The sequence below is a fragment of the Zootermopsis nevadensis genome, unplaced genomic scaffold (assembly GCF_977971745.1).
Source record: "Zootermopsis nevadensis isolate Lab colony 2312 unplaced genomic scaffold, Znev_1.0 Znev_ptg000006l, whole genome shotgun sequence".
Classification (NCBI taxonomy): Eukaryota; Metazoa; Arthropoda; class Insecta; order Blattodea; family Termopsidae; genus Zootermopsis; species Zootermopsis nevadensis.
Window position 1 is genome coordinate 8,981,350 of NW_028259138.1, and position 19,095 is coordinate 9,000,444.

The 19,095-nt window shown below is 39.9% G+C and overlaps 1 protein-coding gene across 34 annotated transcripts in view; it reads right to left on the bottom strand.

Annotated features, from left to right (window-relative positions):
* shot (dystonin-like protein short stop) overlaps window positions 1-19,095 on the bottom strand; it is a 308,131-nt gene that overhangs the window by 181,473 nt on the left and 107,563 nt on the right. For 21 of the 34 annotated variants that reach the window (XM_087343467.1, XM_087343477.1, XM_087343465.1 and 18 more), the window contains exons 3-5: window positions 18,357-18,374; window positions 14,383-14,448; window positions 8,749-8,838 (exon numbers count right to left, since the gene is read on the bottom strand). In XM_087343467.1, the coding sequence (XP_087199593.1) occupies window positions 8,749-8,838; window positions 14,383-14,448; window positions 18,357-18,374 (174 nt within the window). The remainder of the gene's footprint in view (window positions 1-8,748; window positions 8,839-14,382; window positions 14,449-18,356; window positions 18,375-19,095) is intronic. The other 13 variants (XM_087343486.1, XM_087343482.1, XM_087343499.1 and 10 more) reach the window with 2 other exon arrangements.

The following is a 19,095-nucleotide window of genomic DNA, read 5'->3' on the forward strand; positions in this document are numbered from 1 at the left end:
GACCTAGATCTAGCGCCGGTTTTAGAAATCTTGTTATGTTTACCTTCACCTCCTCTCCACGCCTGCATGTCGTGACGGTTAAGGATTAAGAACACTAATTCAGCACATAATTACAATGGCCACCGGACAGAAACATTTAACCCTTTACGAGTCAATTTATTATTATATAATAAGAAAATTACTGTACTTATTTTATTTGCAAATTTCCATAGTAATTTTCGACTTCCGTTATTAAGACATGCGAAATTTCGAAGAATGATTTCATATTGTTTCGTAACAAACATTTTCAGAGCTTCGGAAAATAATGTTTTTAAACGAGACATCTGTTGGGATGGTGGCGGACACTTTATCTACACTGGAAAGTGTCCAGATTGATTCAGTTTAATTTTGTTATAATTTGTTCCTTTTTAATAAAAATATTTTATTAATGTTTGCTGCTGGCAAATCCTCTTGAAAAGAAATTTAACTGAACTGAAATATTACATACAGCAATGGGTTCGGTAAACCGCATGAATTATATTACATTTATTGCATACATAAAAGAGTAAACAATTTATTAAAAAGTGTCGTATTAATGTCTGAAGTCGCAGTGGGCCGGGATTTTTTTTTTTGGGTAGTGTTTGCCACACCTCTTTCTCAGAATGAACACCCATAAATGGTATAAGTTATAACTTAAGACGGTGTAGGGGTGGGAAATTCCAGCCATGACACAGGTATGCATTTATAAATTAACACACTGTGGGAGGGGTAGATTAATACTACAAATAAAAACATATTATATTATGGGAATCCCTGTTCAAATTTATCACTGTCATGCGGATGCAAATTTACTACACTCCACACACATGACCTTGTCTAGTTACAAATAGCTCTGCGAAAATCTCTCTTTAAACTGACAAACGTGCAGTGAGATTTCCTTTCCTACAACATCGTGTAAAACCTTTCTTAAAATCCAAACTTCAGACTGAAGGAAGGTACGAAAACTATTTATCACTACGATCTAAAATAGATTTACAATTTAACAGCCTATTACCAACAGCCACATTTGTATGAAGGTAATTTATAGCTCAATTTTACATTAAAAAAATTCGAAGAAAATTAGGCTCGAATTGGGAACGATGTCTTCTAAACAATAGGCTTCGATGTGCTGACATTTTAATTTATGAGAAAGTACAAAACAAAAAGAACAGAGGCGAAATAAGTTTTAAATTCAACTAACGTGTTGCACTAGAAACAACAATTTTAAAAACAAATCTGTGAATATTGATATCAAAAGGCCAACCACACTCGGACGTATGAAAATTCGCTGATCATAAGTGCAAAATAAATTAGGGCCCCGGATCATTCACGAATCTCCCAGCTGCTCACCAATCATCACAAAATTAAGATTAATTATTAAAAACACATTCGAAATATTTTTTTTAGTTCTTTCGACACTTGGTTTACTACTCCGCGGGGTGAACAGATACACGAGGTATGTGAATACAAGGATTTAACCCACGTCAACCAAATTTCGATTACAAAAAAATATCTACAAAACATCGTAATTTATATTTTTGCCACAGTATTGTTAGAATAATTGCACAAAAGTGATTACTGTGGTCTGGGCACACAACACAGCCATATTACGCGTTACTCAACTGTCCATGTTTTTCAATGGTTATGCAGTTCGCGCAAAAGTGGGCTACCTTTCTTATTTCTGTAGTAACCCCTTTTCAGTTCTACGCATGCGTCCTTTTCAATCTGACTAGTGCCTATTCATTACAAACCGTCTGTATATTCCAATGACATAACGTTTTATTTAGAGCTTTATGTGTCTTATAAACGAGGCACGTAAGAGTACATTCCGCTTCTCAATTAGAACACAACTTCCGACGGCGTTCTTTGCTGAAACTCTTCCAAAATGGGCACCGATAAACAATTATTACGTCGTGAGATTTTAGGTTCTCACGGCGATGAGTATGAAGATGGCTGTCTTCTTGGTTGTTGCGCCGTGTAGTCTGGTAGAAGTTTACGACTACTACAGAGGTACTTGCTGCTTCCATCTTCAGCGATGAACTTCTACCAGACTCCACGGCGAAGGTAATGCCATCTTCAATTATAATGTTTACCTCCTACTATTTTCTTTTAACGCTGCAATCGGAAATTTCCTTCTCTTTCGGTTATTTTTATCAATTAGCTTTAAACTTTCTATATATTACGTGACTGATGTAGCATACTTAATAAACATGTCTTGATTTATTGCAACAAAACTAGCAGCCTAACGAGGCGCCTGCTTCCACCCTTCGTAACCGCGACGTAATAAAAATCTAGTCATATAAATTAACAAGGGAACTTTGTTCTATCAACTTGACGACGTTTGTGTCAAGAAACAGTGTCCGGCGAAAAATCTGCGAATTCCATAAAACACTGCCACATATAATTAACGACAAACAGTCTGTTCTGGCTATTAAAAGTGTGCTACGAGTATGCTAATCAACAAACAACACTAAAATATTTTAACTTTAGTTGGACCTCCCACTAGCTTTTACCCCTCATGGTCAGTTTCCTATTCAACAAGCGCTTAAACACTTGCAATTTAAAACTTTCTTATGCCACGTGACAGGTCCCTGTAAGAGACCTGTAATACAGTTAATACAAGTCAAGGCTAGGATAACGCAATCACGAATCAAAATATTCAGAGTCCACACGCACTAGAGTATATAACTAAATAAATATTCCATACATTTCGCGTGCTTATGCGCGCAAACACCAATTAATGACGCAAAAATTAAGCACCACATGTATAAGATAATATCCGAAGGATCATATGTATATGCCGGCTTTGAGATGAACTTCCTATAAAATTAAGGGGCCGTTTCAAGTATTTCGAGGTGGCTCCACAAGATTAAACAATTTCCCAAACGCATTCTTTGCCAGTTTGCATTCCCCAGTGCTGTGTGTTCAATTACGGAAGACATAAACAAATTACTTAAATTTCTCCGTCTTTTCCCTCCCGTGCTTAAATCTTGCGACAGAAACGCAAAATATTCGTGGCCAAGAGCCACAGAGCCAAAACAGACCAAGTTAATTCGGAACAGAGAAATGCGAGTAAGCTATTATTTTGGCCGTATCTAATTGAATACACACGGCTCATAGAATATTTTAAAACAACTCTCTTTATGAAGATTACTTATTCTGGGTTGCGGCGTCCTTTCCTTGCGCGCGGCCTATTCATCGCCCTGACGATGGAGGCAGCAAGTACCTTTGACACGTCGGTAAACTTCTACCAGACTACACCGCACTTCAGCGCAGCAAAAAACCATCTGCACACTCGCTGCCGTGAAAGCCTCAAAGCCTACTTAATAATTACATACCTTAATCTTGTACATCTTAAGTCAAGTAGCGATGTTTTAAGAGCATTTTTGATAAATTTTGTGAAGGTAAATCAGCTTTACACAAAGAATATTGCGCTGACACGATCAAAATTAAATAAGAACAACAAATTTCCTTTATTAGTTTAGGGGATTAAACATGAGGACGGGTAGGCCTCCCCATAGTCCATTTATTTTATTCAAACTTTGTGTAATGAACGTACGAAACTGATTGAATTAATCTGGCTAAACCAGTCCCACTTTAGTCTCTCATTATTTAAGACGAAGGGGAAATAGTACGGGAGATCGGTTATGAGGGCGTCCACGTTTCTCGTCTGCCACCTATGATTTATGGGTAGCCGAGACACGTATCTGCTCGTTCTAATCCACGATCTTGTTTATGTTCCGGACCTCATACTTCTCTTCGATTTATTAATCTGGTTCTCTATCTTGTATCCGCATCCAGAGGATACCAAAACTAGCATTACATATCTCAGCACGTCCGCGAGATTTGCCGAGTCTGCGACTAACTCCGACCAACGAAATAAATTTAACAGCTTGTAAGATCAATCACCTGCAGTGGGCAAAAGTTTCTTGTACGATAACCAATTAAAAAAACAACTACATCCTGTCTAATAAGATAAAAAAGTGTTTGTTAAACAACCGTTAGCGTTACTACTGATGCACGGTAAAATATGTGAGTCAATACTACGTTTTTTAGATATCTTTGTTTAAAGTAAATATAATAAAACTCGAGGTGTGGAAAATACGCGCGTTCCCATGTTTCAAGGCGAAACCAGTGAACGAATTTCGATTGAATGTTATACTGGGCGACCACACTTAAGCCTTGAGGAAATTTAATATTCATGCACACGTAGTACTTACTCGAAACGAAATCCGAATTCAACACAATCGTCTTTTTATGAAAACTGAAAAATTAAATACATAGGCTACCTCATTAAACCGTGCCTTACGTTTGGAACATTTCTTAACACAGTGAAAATCTAAAAAAAACCAACAAATACAATCTGACTATGCATACGATGCTTTAGCGTGAACAGAATCACAATAATAGATCCGTGTCTGCAGTACATAAACATCACATCAAATAAAATTCGCTGTTGATTATGAACTCGAAATTCGAATGTGGCACCGAGTAAAAACACGGAATATCTCAGTCAAAACTGGTGATAACCCGGTCAAGATTACAAACGTGTACTTCCCAAACATACGTCTAAATCGTTATCGCTAATTAACCTTCTCGATTCATTACACATCTTTTGTCTCGTGGAAACATTTCCTCACCTATCACTCAAATTCTTTATGTACGAAAACTACATTAACGAGCACAAACAATGTTTGCCCACGTGTGATTGGTTGCTGTTGTTAAACATTTTCAGTCCTTTGTTGTAAGCACTTTGTCTTAACTCTTGAAATAGTTTACTGCTTCAAAGGCTTGGTAACAGCTGTCGTCGAAGGCGGCAGATGTCTGATACACGAAATGGTATCCAAATAGGGCTCTTGTTTGTAGGAGCTCGAAACTGGATGTTTTTAAAAGAGTTGCATGGAAATGGGCAAGACAACGTTCACCTGGGACCCAGTTTATAGTAATGTGAATTCTGCCGTACAAAATACGTCAGAGCGATAGAATAATATGCTGTTGTTAAAAGAGGATCGTTCGTATAAGAATTTTCCATAAATTTAAACACAAGATGAAGTTACATTTATTATAAACCCAACGTGCTCGGCATTTTAAAATGTTATACTCAGGGATATAAATGAATTTTTAGAATATTATTCTTATACAAAATATCTACATTTTAATGTTCAGTGTGTCATACTACAATCCAAGTCTGTGTCACCAATTAAACGTTGTTCTAAAACCCTGGAATATTTATTTAAATTAAAAAATGTGTATGGTACAGACCACATTAACAGTGAATGAGTGTCATCTGTTTCGATGAATATTAAAAAAATCTTTAATCCTCGTCTTTGTACGTTAAAAACTTTACACATTACCGAAGTAAACAGCAGCCAGAGGACACTCGTATAATAGATCAAAATACCATTCATCTGCGCATGTTCACACTATCCAGCGTAATTCGAATTTGTAAGTTTCTTGTAAGGAATAGTGTTTACGACAAATAAATTGAATTATACCCCTGAAGATATTCTCTTAAACGTCGAAACATGATAGGTTTGTGATAAATGTCACTTCAGTTTATGTAGTAATTTATGGTAATTCTTGTGTGAAATATGCAGAGTATAAAACAGTTTGCATCCTAATAGGAAAATAATAAGATTTAATGTCGCGTCATATACATGCGATTTTTACAGGAATATTACGTGCACAGGGCGAGTTATTAGTTATTATGAGTTCGAGAAATCAACACACAGGATATTTCTGAAATACACGTCATCACATCAACAAATCTGCGAACATAGGGCCCCTTGGATGCTTCGTTTTTGAGTTACGGTCATTGAGAGAATGGTCTGGCGGTGTTTACGAGGCAATCTTCAATGATAATGATGATGACGAAGACGATATACTTCTTTCTCACAATTCTTTGTTTCCTTCTCTCTTTTCTATCGCTCTTTCCTTCTTTATCGAAATCTTCACCACTCCACACGGTTTCAATTGCCAAAAGCAAAACGAAGGTACAATACACTATAGCAATCGCCTAATGTTACGATGCTGTGGTTAGAATCGCTGTTTCGTATTTTTGAGAGACCCTGTTCGAACCTCGATAAGGAGAGCTATAATGAATGAGGATTTTCCACGGTTATCCTATGTCCCACCCTCAATGAATACAGAAACAGAATCTTAAAACAGTCATGGCCATGTCATTCCAAGTCCTTTCCAACTCATAATTTATATACATAGTGAATATTCTAGGGACTACATACATATACCATGCAGTACGTAATGAACGAGTATACATATTAACGCAGCGGCCTTGCTTTGTATCACTAACGCATTACGTCTCTCTCTCTTAGTATTCAGTCTTCCGACTGGTTTGATGCGGTCCTCCATTTTCGTCTAACTTGCGCCAATCTCTTATTTTTTAAAGCCCACATCCTCAAAAATCCATTTCACATATTCCAATCTTTGTCTCCCCTTACAATTTTCCCCTATCAGGATTAATAGAACTTCAAGCTAGAGTTCATGGAGTCTGAAATCGAAACACACTAGCAAATCACATGTTTAAATATTACGAAACTTTGCCTCAATTCAACCACAATGTTAGGAAAACCTCTCTACTGCGCCAACCCCTATACTATTTCAACCGTACACAGTTGGGAATGGAATTACGGTACAGCCTATGACTGGTACGGACTTCACCTTGTACGTGGATGACCCTGACCTACCGCCAGAATGCTGTTCCCACTGTGAATATGACAAATTTATAGTTCGTTGGTTGATAACTCACGTGTTCGAAACGTGGTTTGGGCTGAGCACGTAATTCCAAATTTATTATGAAGCCAAGGGCGCACACACACGTAATCGCCAATGACGGAGCAAACTGTTTAGCAGTAACGCTCTAGACTTTCTTAATGAAAGTACCCGGTTCGAATCTTTTCCAGGTTACAGGTAATCCTACAATTCGCTCGTGGTTTATTTAAGTTTATTCGGTCCACAAATGGGACAGTGCCTTCAAACAGGTACATACAGCCTTTTTACCAAATTATTATCAGCTCATCATTCATTATAATTTTACATTCTCATTCAAGATTACATAACTCAATGGAGATTGAAACCAGACTAGTCTCACCGACGACAGCTTTCTGGGTCATTGAGGCATTGCGCCGTATAGCCTCGAAGAAGTTCGCATTTCAGAGACGCTCTCCTCCATTCTCGCCGCCGTGAGAGCCTCAATTCTCAGTCTCTTCCTGTGCAACGCCGATGGAAATCCGGACTCCAGCATCTTCGTACTATTCCATATTTCACAGCGGAAATTGAGCTTTATGCCCGTATGCTCGTGTGTGTAACCCCCCCCCCCCCCCCCCATTTATAACCTCTGGACCGACTGACTTTAATGAAAACGTCATGCAGCCGGAAGTAATCACTTCCAACTCATTTTCTTTCAGTCTTGTCGTTACAGCATGGTGCGTCCTCAGAGTGGGGACGGATAAGACGACAAAGGTCATAGGTAACCCATGACACGGATTAGGGCGGTATCGCACTAGGATGCTAACGGGAGGCCATGGCGGAGCTGCCAGCATCTCGGCCAAACTCTATGCATTAATTTAGTAGTCATATATCGCACCTGGCATCCGTCTGGCAGCGCTTCCAACTTGGCATCGCTGTCAACTACGATGCCAAGTGAAAATGTTACTGGCATCGCTGCCACGGCCAAGGACAAATCAACATCACACGACAGTCTGAGGCCAGTCCATTGACGTCCGTGCGTGTATGTGCTTGTGTGTATTTCTATTTCTTTCAAACATGGACAATTTCGACACCGAAAGATTGATAATTGAAATTCAGTCCCGACTATGGGATTCATCTACTATTGAATACGCAAACCGGGACTTGAAAAAATGAAACTGGGTAGAACTTGTGGAAATATTTGGAGGAGATTTATTTACAGTAGAAATGAAAGAATTAGGTAAGAAGTGTTTCTATGGCTTTATTTGTGGGGCCGCTTTCCAATATGGCAACTTCATTTTTTAGTTGTTTTTTTTTGTTTAGCAATCTATGCATCTATCTATATATCACAAATAATGTGAATTAAGAAGAAACCTGCTTTTATAATGTTTTATTAAATAGAGTTTGTTCATGTAAGATTACATGTGATTTGCAAGAACTGAAATATTTAAAATTCAATAATGGTATGGACGTGCAAAGTGTGTGTATGGAGAATTTTTTTTACTTATTTCTTTGTTACAGAATTGAAATTCACTCCAGGTATGTAGTTTTGATAAAGGTAAATCTCATTTCCTCAAAAGTGATAAAAGTGGACATTTCTCCTTGCTAATAGCCCTTCATTTCGTGATCTCATAATGTCGATCCATCTGTTCGCTCGACTGGCGTCGAAAGCTGGCAGCTTGTCTGGCGTCTTTTTCTGGCAGCTGGACGCCATGGCATCGCTGTTGGTGTCGCTGCCATGGCATCCTAGTGCGATACCGCCCTTAGTCCTCCAGCTTGGGGAGGAAGGTGTTAAAAAGCACCACCCGTAAAAAAAACATATTACAAAATGTTGCGCAAAAGGCCTCGCACTTGTCAAAAAGGTAATGAACCTTGTGGTTCCACAGAAAGCAGGTCATTTCTTGACCAGATTTGTGACCGCCTGTTTCTCAAGGATTCTATTTCTAAGAACTATTAGCCAGCAATATCGGTAGGGCGGTGTACGAAATTCCGCAGGAAATGTGTCGCAAAGGAAGTTTAACTCACCAGATGTTCACCTGACAGCACCTCGAGGAGGGAGATGAGGTTGTGTCCACTCCGTAGGTCTTCGAAAAGGTCGCCCACATGCCGGCTTGCCTAGAAAACAATGCATCTCGTGAGATAAGACAGTAAACATTACGACACTTCTGTCAACGATATCAGAACACTGCCATGTGTGCCGACACCGGACGGCAAAAATAGAATATGTACCTTCAATAAAATTTTCTCAGGCAATCAGCCGCGTCAACTGGTTACCTTATCATTAGGGTTCTGATGTCATCATAACCCTGATGATGGGGACAGACTTGGTTCCCGAAACGTCAGTTTACTACGGTAACCAGTTGACGCGGCTGATTGCCCGAGATTTTACTGACTGTACTCGCCGCGAAAGTCTCAAATCCAATATGTACTTTGTTTATAAATACAACCACATAGGTATAAGCCCAATTATACGAGGGTCGCTCATTAAGTAATGCCCCACATTTTTTTCCTCAGAACATATTTATTCAAGTTGGCTCAAATTTAGTGACAATATAAATCAATGTTTCCTTTACACATACTATTTTTCCACATAGTCCCCATCAACTTGTACGGTTTTACGCCAGCGTGGAACAAGTGCATGCATGCTTTGCCGGTACCAGCTCTTGTCCTGTGCACGTAGCCATGTCCTCACTGCTTGAATCACGCTCTCGTCATCTTCAAACCTTGTTCCGTGGATAGCGTCTTTAAGTGGCCCAAAGAGATGGAAGTCGGAGGGTGGATGGAGCAGCACCGTCCAACCCAATTTGGTGATTTCTTCCCGGGTTCTCGGACTTGTGTGAGGGCGTGCATTGTCATGCAGGAGCAAAATTTCTGCTGGATTCTTGTGAGGCCGAACTCGTCGGAAACGCTTCTTGAGGGTTTTCAGGGTCATAATGTACGCGTCTGAATTGATGGTCGCACCTCTTGGCATCACATCCACAAGAATGACCCCATCACTGTCCCAAAAGACAGTCATCATGACTTTTCCGGCGGAGGGAGTTGACTTGAATTTCTTCTTTCTCGGTGATAGAGGATGATGCCACTCCATTGACTGCCTTTTTGTCTCCGGCTCAAAGTGGTGTATCCAGGTTTCGTCACCTGTAATGATCCGGGACAGAAAGATCTCTCCCTCAGCATCAAAACGCTCCAACAATTCAGAAGAAATCGTTTTCCTTTGAATCCTGTGGTCTGCTGTGAGACTTCGTGGAACCCATCTTGCGCACACCTTCGAATATGCAAGAGCCCGGATAATTGCAATTACACTTCCATTACTGACTGAAAGCTGTTGGGCCAATTGTCGAGTTGTGATGCGCCGATCCTCACGAATAATGGCATCCGCGCGGTTCAACATGTCTGGAGTGGTGGCTGTGACAGGACGCCCAGAGCGCGGCAGATCACGGAGCTCGGTTTCTTCACTTCCTGAAGCTTTAACTCTCTTAGCCCAGCGACCAACGGTGCTCCTATCGACTGCACAGCTTCCATACACAGCACACAAACGTTTATGAATGTTCACCACAGTTTCTTTTTCAGCAACAAAGAATTCAATTACAGCTCGTTGCTTGTAACGAGAGTCGTTCACAGACGCCATTTTAACAGTTCACTACAGCTCCGCCTTCGGTTGGAATCATTTGAAACTCCGTACACGAACGCGGGAAACATCAAATCTCAAGCATGTAAAAGTACACTTTTCTATCTTCATTATTGGCTGAGAAAAAAAATGTGGGGCATTACTTAATGAGCGACCCTCGTACTTTTGATCTCTGAGCTGTAAATGTTCCATTAAACTTTGTTGTAATAACACATCGGCGACGAAAAGTGAAGATTTTAATCATTAGAGCACGGATTGCACGTGGTTACATGCAGCATGTATTTTAGGCGGATTCGAACCGAAGCTGTTTGTCCATGTTTGTCTGTCCGTCCATTCACAATTCGGAGCAAAAAAAACCTGGCATCGCATTCCCTGATGATGGACAGATCAAAGTCTATGAAACGTCGGACGTTTCAACCGAATTGACGAGGCCGATCGCCCGAAAAGATCGTATCACTTCTAGCCGACGTGAAAGAATCAAGTTTTATATACTTGGGCATGTTTAACGAGTGTAACAACTCCCAGAAACGTGCTTCCAATTAAACATCTGGTTTACGCGTTAATTATATTTTACAAGCAAATCACATGATCTCCAAAGTATACAACGCGTAATTGCAATTAAAGTTTATGAGTTTCTACACCCAGTGCAAACAGTCAAACAAGACAACCATTTTAGTATCCTACTAAGAAAATATCTTGCTAACATAATGTCATAGTTTACGTGCAACACTCATAAGCAAAACATGCACTTTGCTACTTGTGCAGTTTACAGACAGTAGAAAGGCTCCATCTGCATTACATAAAATACACTTTAATGATTCATGCTTGCTCTATTTACATGGGTTCAGACCCCGCGGAAAAGTTCAAACAACGCAACGCGGCAGAACAGATGAAATACGGTTAAGAAAGAAACGGGGTTGGAATGGCGACAGGATTGACGGATGAAAGGCGTGGGAAAAGAAATGGGGAAATCAGGAAAGGAGATAAAGAAATAAAGGTTTGGTAGAAGGATAAAGATACATATAAAATAAACAATTCCCCGCTGAAGTTCAAATTACTTTTTTTACAATATTACAATAAGGTAGTATATTTGCGTCATATTGTGAATTAGGTTAACATTTTAATATTTTCCGTCAAATCACAATTTTAATAAGATAATAAAATATAAAATATTTAAAATATCATTTCACGTTCCGTATCGAATGATCGATTTACAAATTGGATTGATAGATTGGTAGATGTATACCAACGTTCCAATTTGTAAATCGATCATTCGATACGGAACGTGAAATGATATTTTATATTTTATTATCTTATTAAAATTGTGATTTGACGGAAAATATTAAAATATTAATATTACAATAACAACTGCTACTATTTTAAAGCAAACAGTCATTAAGTCAAATTACAAAATGCCTATAAATTTATTTCGCTGTGCTTATAACAGCTGTTCAAAAGCAGAAACATGTAGCCCGTACCAACTTCGACTTTGTCTCTCATCCGTTGAGGGCTTCTGCCCAAAATTATGAATGCAGTCTCATACCACCTATGAATTCTACATAAACAGTACACAATCATCCTCGTCTGACATAGTTATTATTATATTATATATGAAAAACACCGAATTCTATGCGGGTGTGCAGAAAGCAAACAAATTTCGAAAATGCACCTTTCCATTCGTGCCGGGATAGATTTTCGTCACATCACCACATCCGTTTCCGCATTTGGGGCCACACCCTTTGTCCCCACATTCGTACACAAACATTGCTGTTGGTTGGGTGTTTCGTCTCTTTAGACCGGATACTGTATACAATTACCTCTTTAAATGACATTAATAACTGTGGACCACATGATTTAGCGTTCAATAACTGGATATTTTGTTCACAAGAGCGTTTATAGAATCCCTTCGGTTTTCCAAATAAACAACCCTATTGAAGATTTCTGTCTTCTGGGTTGTTGCGCCTTGTAGTAAGGTAGATGTATACCAACGTTTCAGAGGTCATACTGCCCTGATGACAGAGGCAGTTTGACCTCTGAAACGTTTAACATCGACCAGACTACACAGCGCAATAACCCAGAATACAGATATCTTCATACGCACTGCTGTGAAAACCTCAAATCTTACAAACAACCCTATTGTTTCCTGAACATAATCAAGCAACTTATCTCCGGAACAGAGATAAGGCATGTTTGTTGAAGACAAGGTCGAACTGTAAAAAATAAAAAAATGAAGTCTCAATACAAATGTTATACCTCTTTCCCGCCGAAGTAGTATATCCTAAATCCGTTTTACAAAACCAAGGTTAACTCAATCCAACTTAACGTAAAAATGCGGCTATATTACATTTATCAAACAAACAATACGTACAATAAATATGATTCGTCTTTTCACTTTCATAATACAATACAAAACGAATGTTTATTTTTATAAAAACAACAGATTATTTCTGTAAACTATAGTCCATTTTAAAATCTAGCCCAATACGTATTTGCGTCAAACCCACTTTAAAGTAATGCCCATACCATTAATACACATAATATCTTTACAACATGAACCTCTCCTTATACTTCGCTGACGTCAGGGCAAGAGCTAAGTCCAGAGATTACAATCGACATACAATTGCTACTTTACAGCCGATATCATGTTAAATGTAATTTATCAAAACAATGAATACACCCTGACGTTCATATGTACATTGTATGCCGTTATGGAAATACCGATCAACTCCAATTGTGAGAACGTTTCGACATTTGTTTTTCGACATCTGAACTTTCACCCCTTTACCCTGACACCGACAAATGTTCACCTGCTGATCGGCTTTAGATAAATTTTCCAACGTACTGCCCTTGGAGGTCATCCGTGGTTATTTCATTCTTTTTCTTCAATATTTAATATAACTTCTGAAGGGGGAGGTGCACTACAGCCATTTCAGTATCAATTCCGAAACCGTGGCTGAGGATATTTCTTCTAAAAGTAGGTAGAACCTACTGGTTTTAATCGTGCAAAACAGTCAGACGATAATGCGCTTTATCGTTCAAAAGCAATAACTGACTAATTATTGAACGTACGCTCGTGCAATTTTGCGCGGTAATTATTTATCAATATAGGCTTACTTAACATTTTTGTGTGGAATTTTTTTTCTTAAATATTACAAGCGAATCTCTGAAGCTGTCATATCATAATGTTCAGATTTTATCTGAATCTACACGATCAGAAATTATGCAACTCATACACTGTGAGTTAGGGGCCTACAATTACTAATGCAAACCTGCTACTTCTCTAGCCAATCTTCTCGAATATGTGCACTGTCCTGCCATTAGCGTTCATGTATTGTAGAACAAATTAAACGTTACACTGCAGAACGCACTACACACATCACACTGCAGTCAGAAATCATTTTACTTCATATTTCGTTCAATATTTCGCTAAATCGACAAATGTTTTAAATAAAATTTCCGTAGTTGAGCAACGTCTGAGCCTGTATTTTCTAGAACAAATACATAATTTATTTTGCCTTCGTGTAAGTTACCGAAGAGGTTATACTGAGCCGATACGGGTGACTCTTGAATAGATTATGCAAGCCAGGGTAAAACGTGTGCGTTTTGTAAAGAATGCATGAAATCAACAAGACAAAAACTGGTAAGCGGAACATGCAACAAGGAAGCATTACAGACTAACAGAAACTAATAACACTTTCGCCATAAGACATGACCAAGCTTTGTGCGTAGTTTTACGTTTAGAATCCGTGCACAGAACAAAACAACGAAAAACTAAGAATACGTCTGACAATTCTCAATTACGTTCTGACCGTCCATCCTGGGTACTTGTTATGACAAACATTCTCTAATGCTAACCGGTTCTGAACGTGACGTAAAGTTTTACTGTGTTTCACACACTAATCAATGACATGGCTTTCTTTCCAAAACCTCCAACATGAAACTTGTAGCTACAAAACTGATATGATCAACCTAACGACATCAACATAAGCATAACATGTAGCAAGACAGGAGGACACATGCCACACACTTACTGTAGGAGAGCAGCATGGAGCGCTGCTGGTGGCAAAACCCGCACACACGTGGAGGCAAGCGTATGTCTGCAACAACAAAGTCACACACGGACTGAAACACGCACCACACATCTGCTAGCCTCACTTCCATAAAATAATAATGGAAAGGTACTAACTAACTAGATGGCTTACCGAACCCGGAGGTTCATCACCGAATTAACCAAAGCCCTCCACCGGACCCTGTCCTGGGCCAACAAAATCCAGTCTCATTCAACTCCTATCTCCCATAGATCCCGCCTGAGATTATCCTCCCATCTACGTCTAGGTCTCCCCAGCGGTCTCTTCCCTTCAGGTTTCCCAACCAATACCCGGTGCACACCTCTTGTCCCATCCATGCGGGCTACATGCCCAGCCCATCTCATTCTTCTCGACTTACTCACCCTGACAATACTACGGGAGGAGTACAGATTTTTAGGCAAAGCGTTCGTGTTAACCGTGTCGTACCGGCTAACACTTCGAAAAAACGAAAAATAACTTCAGTATTACTTTCGTAGTTCGGCGGTACTCCAAATACTGAAACACAGCAGAACCGATCACCGTTGGTCGCGAGCGTAAGCCTCAACTAGCTAGCTAAAAATGTATTTATGTGATCGGTTCTGATGTGCTCCAGTGTATGGAGTACCACTAAATCACAAAATTAAGACAGAAAGCTTTCGATTTTCAAAGTGTTAGCCGGAAAAGCACGGTTAACATAAACGATCCGCCCCTAGTCTCCTGCACGTGTTGGTGAAGATAAAAATTCTGCCTCTCCCAAGATTGGCACCCAAATCGTCCACACTGTAGTCAGTCTCAGATATTGTGGTTTCATCATAAACCATAATTATGTATTTATTTAGTGTTCTGTCTGACGACAGGTCCATATGAACAGGATCCTTCCATCCTTTTCTCGGACTGGGACCTGTTCATATACGTTCTTGGCAGATGATCCAGAAGTGGTTTGCCATTGCCTTCTTCTGTGTGTGAATGGAGTAATTGTTGGGATGCCACAGAGAAACCGGGGAAGCCCCCGGAGGAAAACTCCGTGTTACCTAGACCACGGCCTTGCCCAACACAAGTTATAAATTCGGGCACCGCCGGGAATCGAACCCGAGACCCCAGGATTACAAGGCCAGCGTTCTAACCGCTAGACCACCTCATCTTATTATTATTTAGTGTTCTGTCTGACGACAGGTCCATATGAACAGGATCCTTCCATCCTTTTCTCGGAGTGGGACCTGTTCATATACGTTCTTGGCAGATGATCCAGAAGTGGTTTGCCATTGCCTTCTTCTGTGTGTGAATGGAGTAATTGTTGGGATGCCACGGAGAAACCGGGGAAGCCCCCGGAGGAAAACTCCGTGTTGCCTAGACCACGGCCTTGCCATATTACCTCAAAACAATGTCTGAATAAGTAATCTTGTCATCAAACGACAGCAACAGTGGAGTAAATGACAGAAACACGCTCTAAATTCCCCATGCCTAGGTTATCAGATATTAAGATATCTGCTCTTCAGGTCATCTGTTCCAGTCTGAGAAATATAATCAGACGACATCAAGCGCTCATAGATAATACTTCTCCGAATAAGTGCGAGTACAAAAACGCGTAGGTGTGGTGCAAAAAATTGCAAACAAAAGATATGATGATGATGAAGACCAAGCGACAAGACAGGATAAAAATATGAAGTGGATACAAAGTCTGAAAAAGCAAGATAAATGTATCCGTAAAAATAAAATCTAGTTTATGGACCACGTTTTAACGAATGTTAAAAGTTTCGACATGCGCAAAGCGACACTGATAATATCTTCACAGAACGTTCCAAAAAGAGAAGGGCCTAAGGTCAAAACGTTGTTAGATGAATCCCGGAGGAAAACTGAAATGGAGGAAAAAATCAAAATTCTGAGCTTTAAACATCGTAAGCTGCATTTAACAGCAGACAGGCTAGATCAGTGGTCCCCAACCTTTTTGTGCCTACGGGCCCATTTGAGAGTTTATGAGATCGTGGCGAGCACCAACCAATTAACAAAGCCAAATTTTCTTTTCTCTGGACAAATAAGATATGAACACCAAATAATACAGAAAACAACATGACGTTTAATGATACAAGAAAAATTGCAATAAAAACATGTAGTTTTATAAGTACAATTATTATTACTCAAGTGGGAAGTTAGTGTGATGTTTGGCACTGCATTTCATCGGCCAGTTTTTCAAATTTGGGAGTGTAGGATGATGTTGCTGTTCGCAAACAATCGTCAAGATGGGCGTCAGTAAGTTGAGATCTGTGCTTTGATTTTATAATGTTCATGGTTGAACGGCCTTCATTATTCAGTATAACATCTTTCCGTAACAACGCGGGCACCCAAAAAAAGCCTTGGCGGGCACCGCGTTGGGGACCACTGGGCTAGATGATCAGAGATGCGGGCTTCATGATCGAATCTCTGGATTCGCCCTGCGACGTTTCTACGATTTGGCCTTGTTCAGAGACTGTTAAAGCAAATTTGGCTTCGATTAAAAATATGAATTGAAGTAAATACTATTTCCAAACATCTCTAGATACGATAACCCTTGAAGGGATAATATGCATTCAATGGTTCAAGATACCAACGTCGAACAACATATTCCAAGTGATGGCATGATTTATTTGGCTTAGGTGTTCGTTACAAAGTTCAAATATTTGGGAACAACAATAACAAATCAAAATGATACTCGTGAGGAAGTTAGGCGGAGACTAAATTCCGGAAATGCTTGCTACTCCTCAGTTCAAAATATTTTGTCTTCCCGTCTGATTTCTAAGAACCTGAAAATTAAAGTATACAAAACAATAATCTTGCCTGTTGTTTTGTATGGGTGCGAAACATGGTCTCTCACTCAGAGGGAGGAACACAGATTGCAGGTGTTTGAGAATCGGGTGTTGAGGAGGATATTTGGGCCTAAGAGGGAAGATGATGGAGCGTGGAGAAAACTGCACAATGACGAGCTTAAAAATCTGTACTGCTCCCCCAATATTGTCAGGGTGATTAAGTCGAGAAGAATGAGATGGGCAGGACATGAAGCGCGCAAGAGGTGTGCACCGGGTGTTGTCGGGAAACCTGAAGTGAAGAGACCGCTGGGGAGACCTAGACGTAGATGGGAGGAAAATCTCAGACGGGGTCTATGGGAGATAGGAGTTGAAGGAGACTGGATTTTGTTGGCCCAGGACAGGAACCGGTGGAGGGCTTTGGTTAATTCGGTGATGAACCTTCGGGTTCGGTAAGCCATCTAGTTAGTTAGTTAGTTAGGTGTTCGTTAATACTGCACTCTGAACATGCCATACTGACTGGCATGATTCAGTGGGACACGTCATTCAAAAACACAATCGCTGTGCTATCTGATATCAGCTGTACTGCCGTGCACACAGCAATGGCACTAATGTCCCACAGAGAACAAAACCACCTACTCACCTCCACATCATAGGTCGCTTTCCCAACTAGACTTGTCACGACGTCGTTAGAAAGACTAGATAGAGTGAGTCAAGCATATACAATGACCGCTTCGTTTAATGTATAACAACTGTTAACATTTACACACATAGTTTCGAACAAAATACAAAGCTGATCACCAACGCCAAGAAGTAAGGATTTGGACGAGCAGGTAATACAAAAATATTCCGACATTCGCCTGAGATACTAATAAAAACCGTGAACAGGTAGTCGGATCCGGATCTAAACACAAGTTTACAACGCCACAGCAGACCCAACATATTCGGCAAGTAACCTACATAAAACCTACTTAGAATGTTTAATAACCCGTAGATCACGCATTTGCACCATAATTGGAGTAAAATATATAGCTTACTTCGCATATGTAGAAAGAGTAGTCAAAAGTATAAAATACGCTTAAAGTAGTTGAGAGTTATTGAATTATAAAAAAGTCAAATTAGCGTTATGCAACATGCTAATCAAAGTATTACCTTACTGACCTTGATATAGTTCCAATGCTGCTTGAAAAGAGAAGGAGAAAAACATACATGAGATATAGCATTAAAACCTATTGCATTTTACACATCAGCTCAACCAAGCGGACGCAGTAAGATACAGCCTACGCCATGTGGAAGATCCCGACATCCATCGGGAACTCTGCTCTACTACAGCTTACAGTTTGTTACATTTCAGCTCGAAACTTCTACACACTCAAAAGTAAACAATGAAAATGGCTGTCTTCTGGGTTGTTTTGCCGTTCGGTCTGGCAAAGTCAAAAAGACAGCCATCTTCATACTCGCCGCCTTGAGAATCTAAAATCTCACAATGTTTCATAAACGCAATTCAAATCAGTCGGTCTCACTTTTCTGAAACACACTGCCCAATAATAATTTTCAACTCAAAACTTCAAAATTCAAGAATGTAGACCAAAACCTGCGTGAAACAATGTTTCGTAAATTAATTTCACTCGATAGCTGGCCACACTTCCAGTTCAAAACTACAGACGGGGCAAATATGTGCGTTTTTCGCACGTCACCAGCTTGTGGAAAGAATAAAAACAAACTCATATTCTGTGTAAACCAGACATTACTGACACAGCAAATAGGAACGCGCGCTACAAAGTACTGCCTCTGGAAACAACGTTTACAGTGTGGCCAGCGCGTGCTTCCTTATCTGCCTTCCCATTTATTTCTAAAGGATCACGAGCGCACAGATTCGACCCGAGTATAGTACTCGATT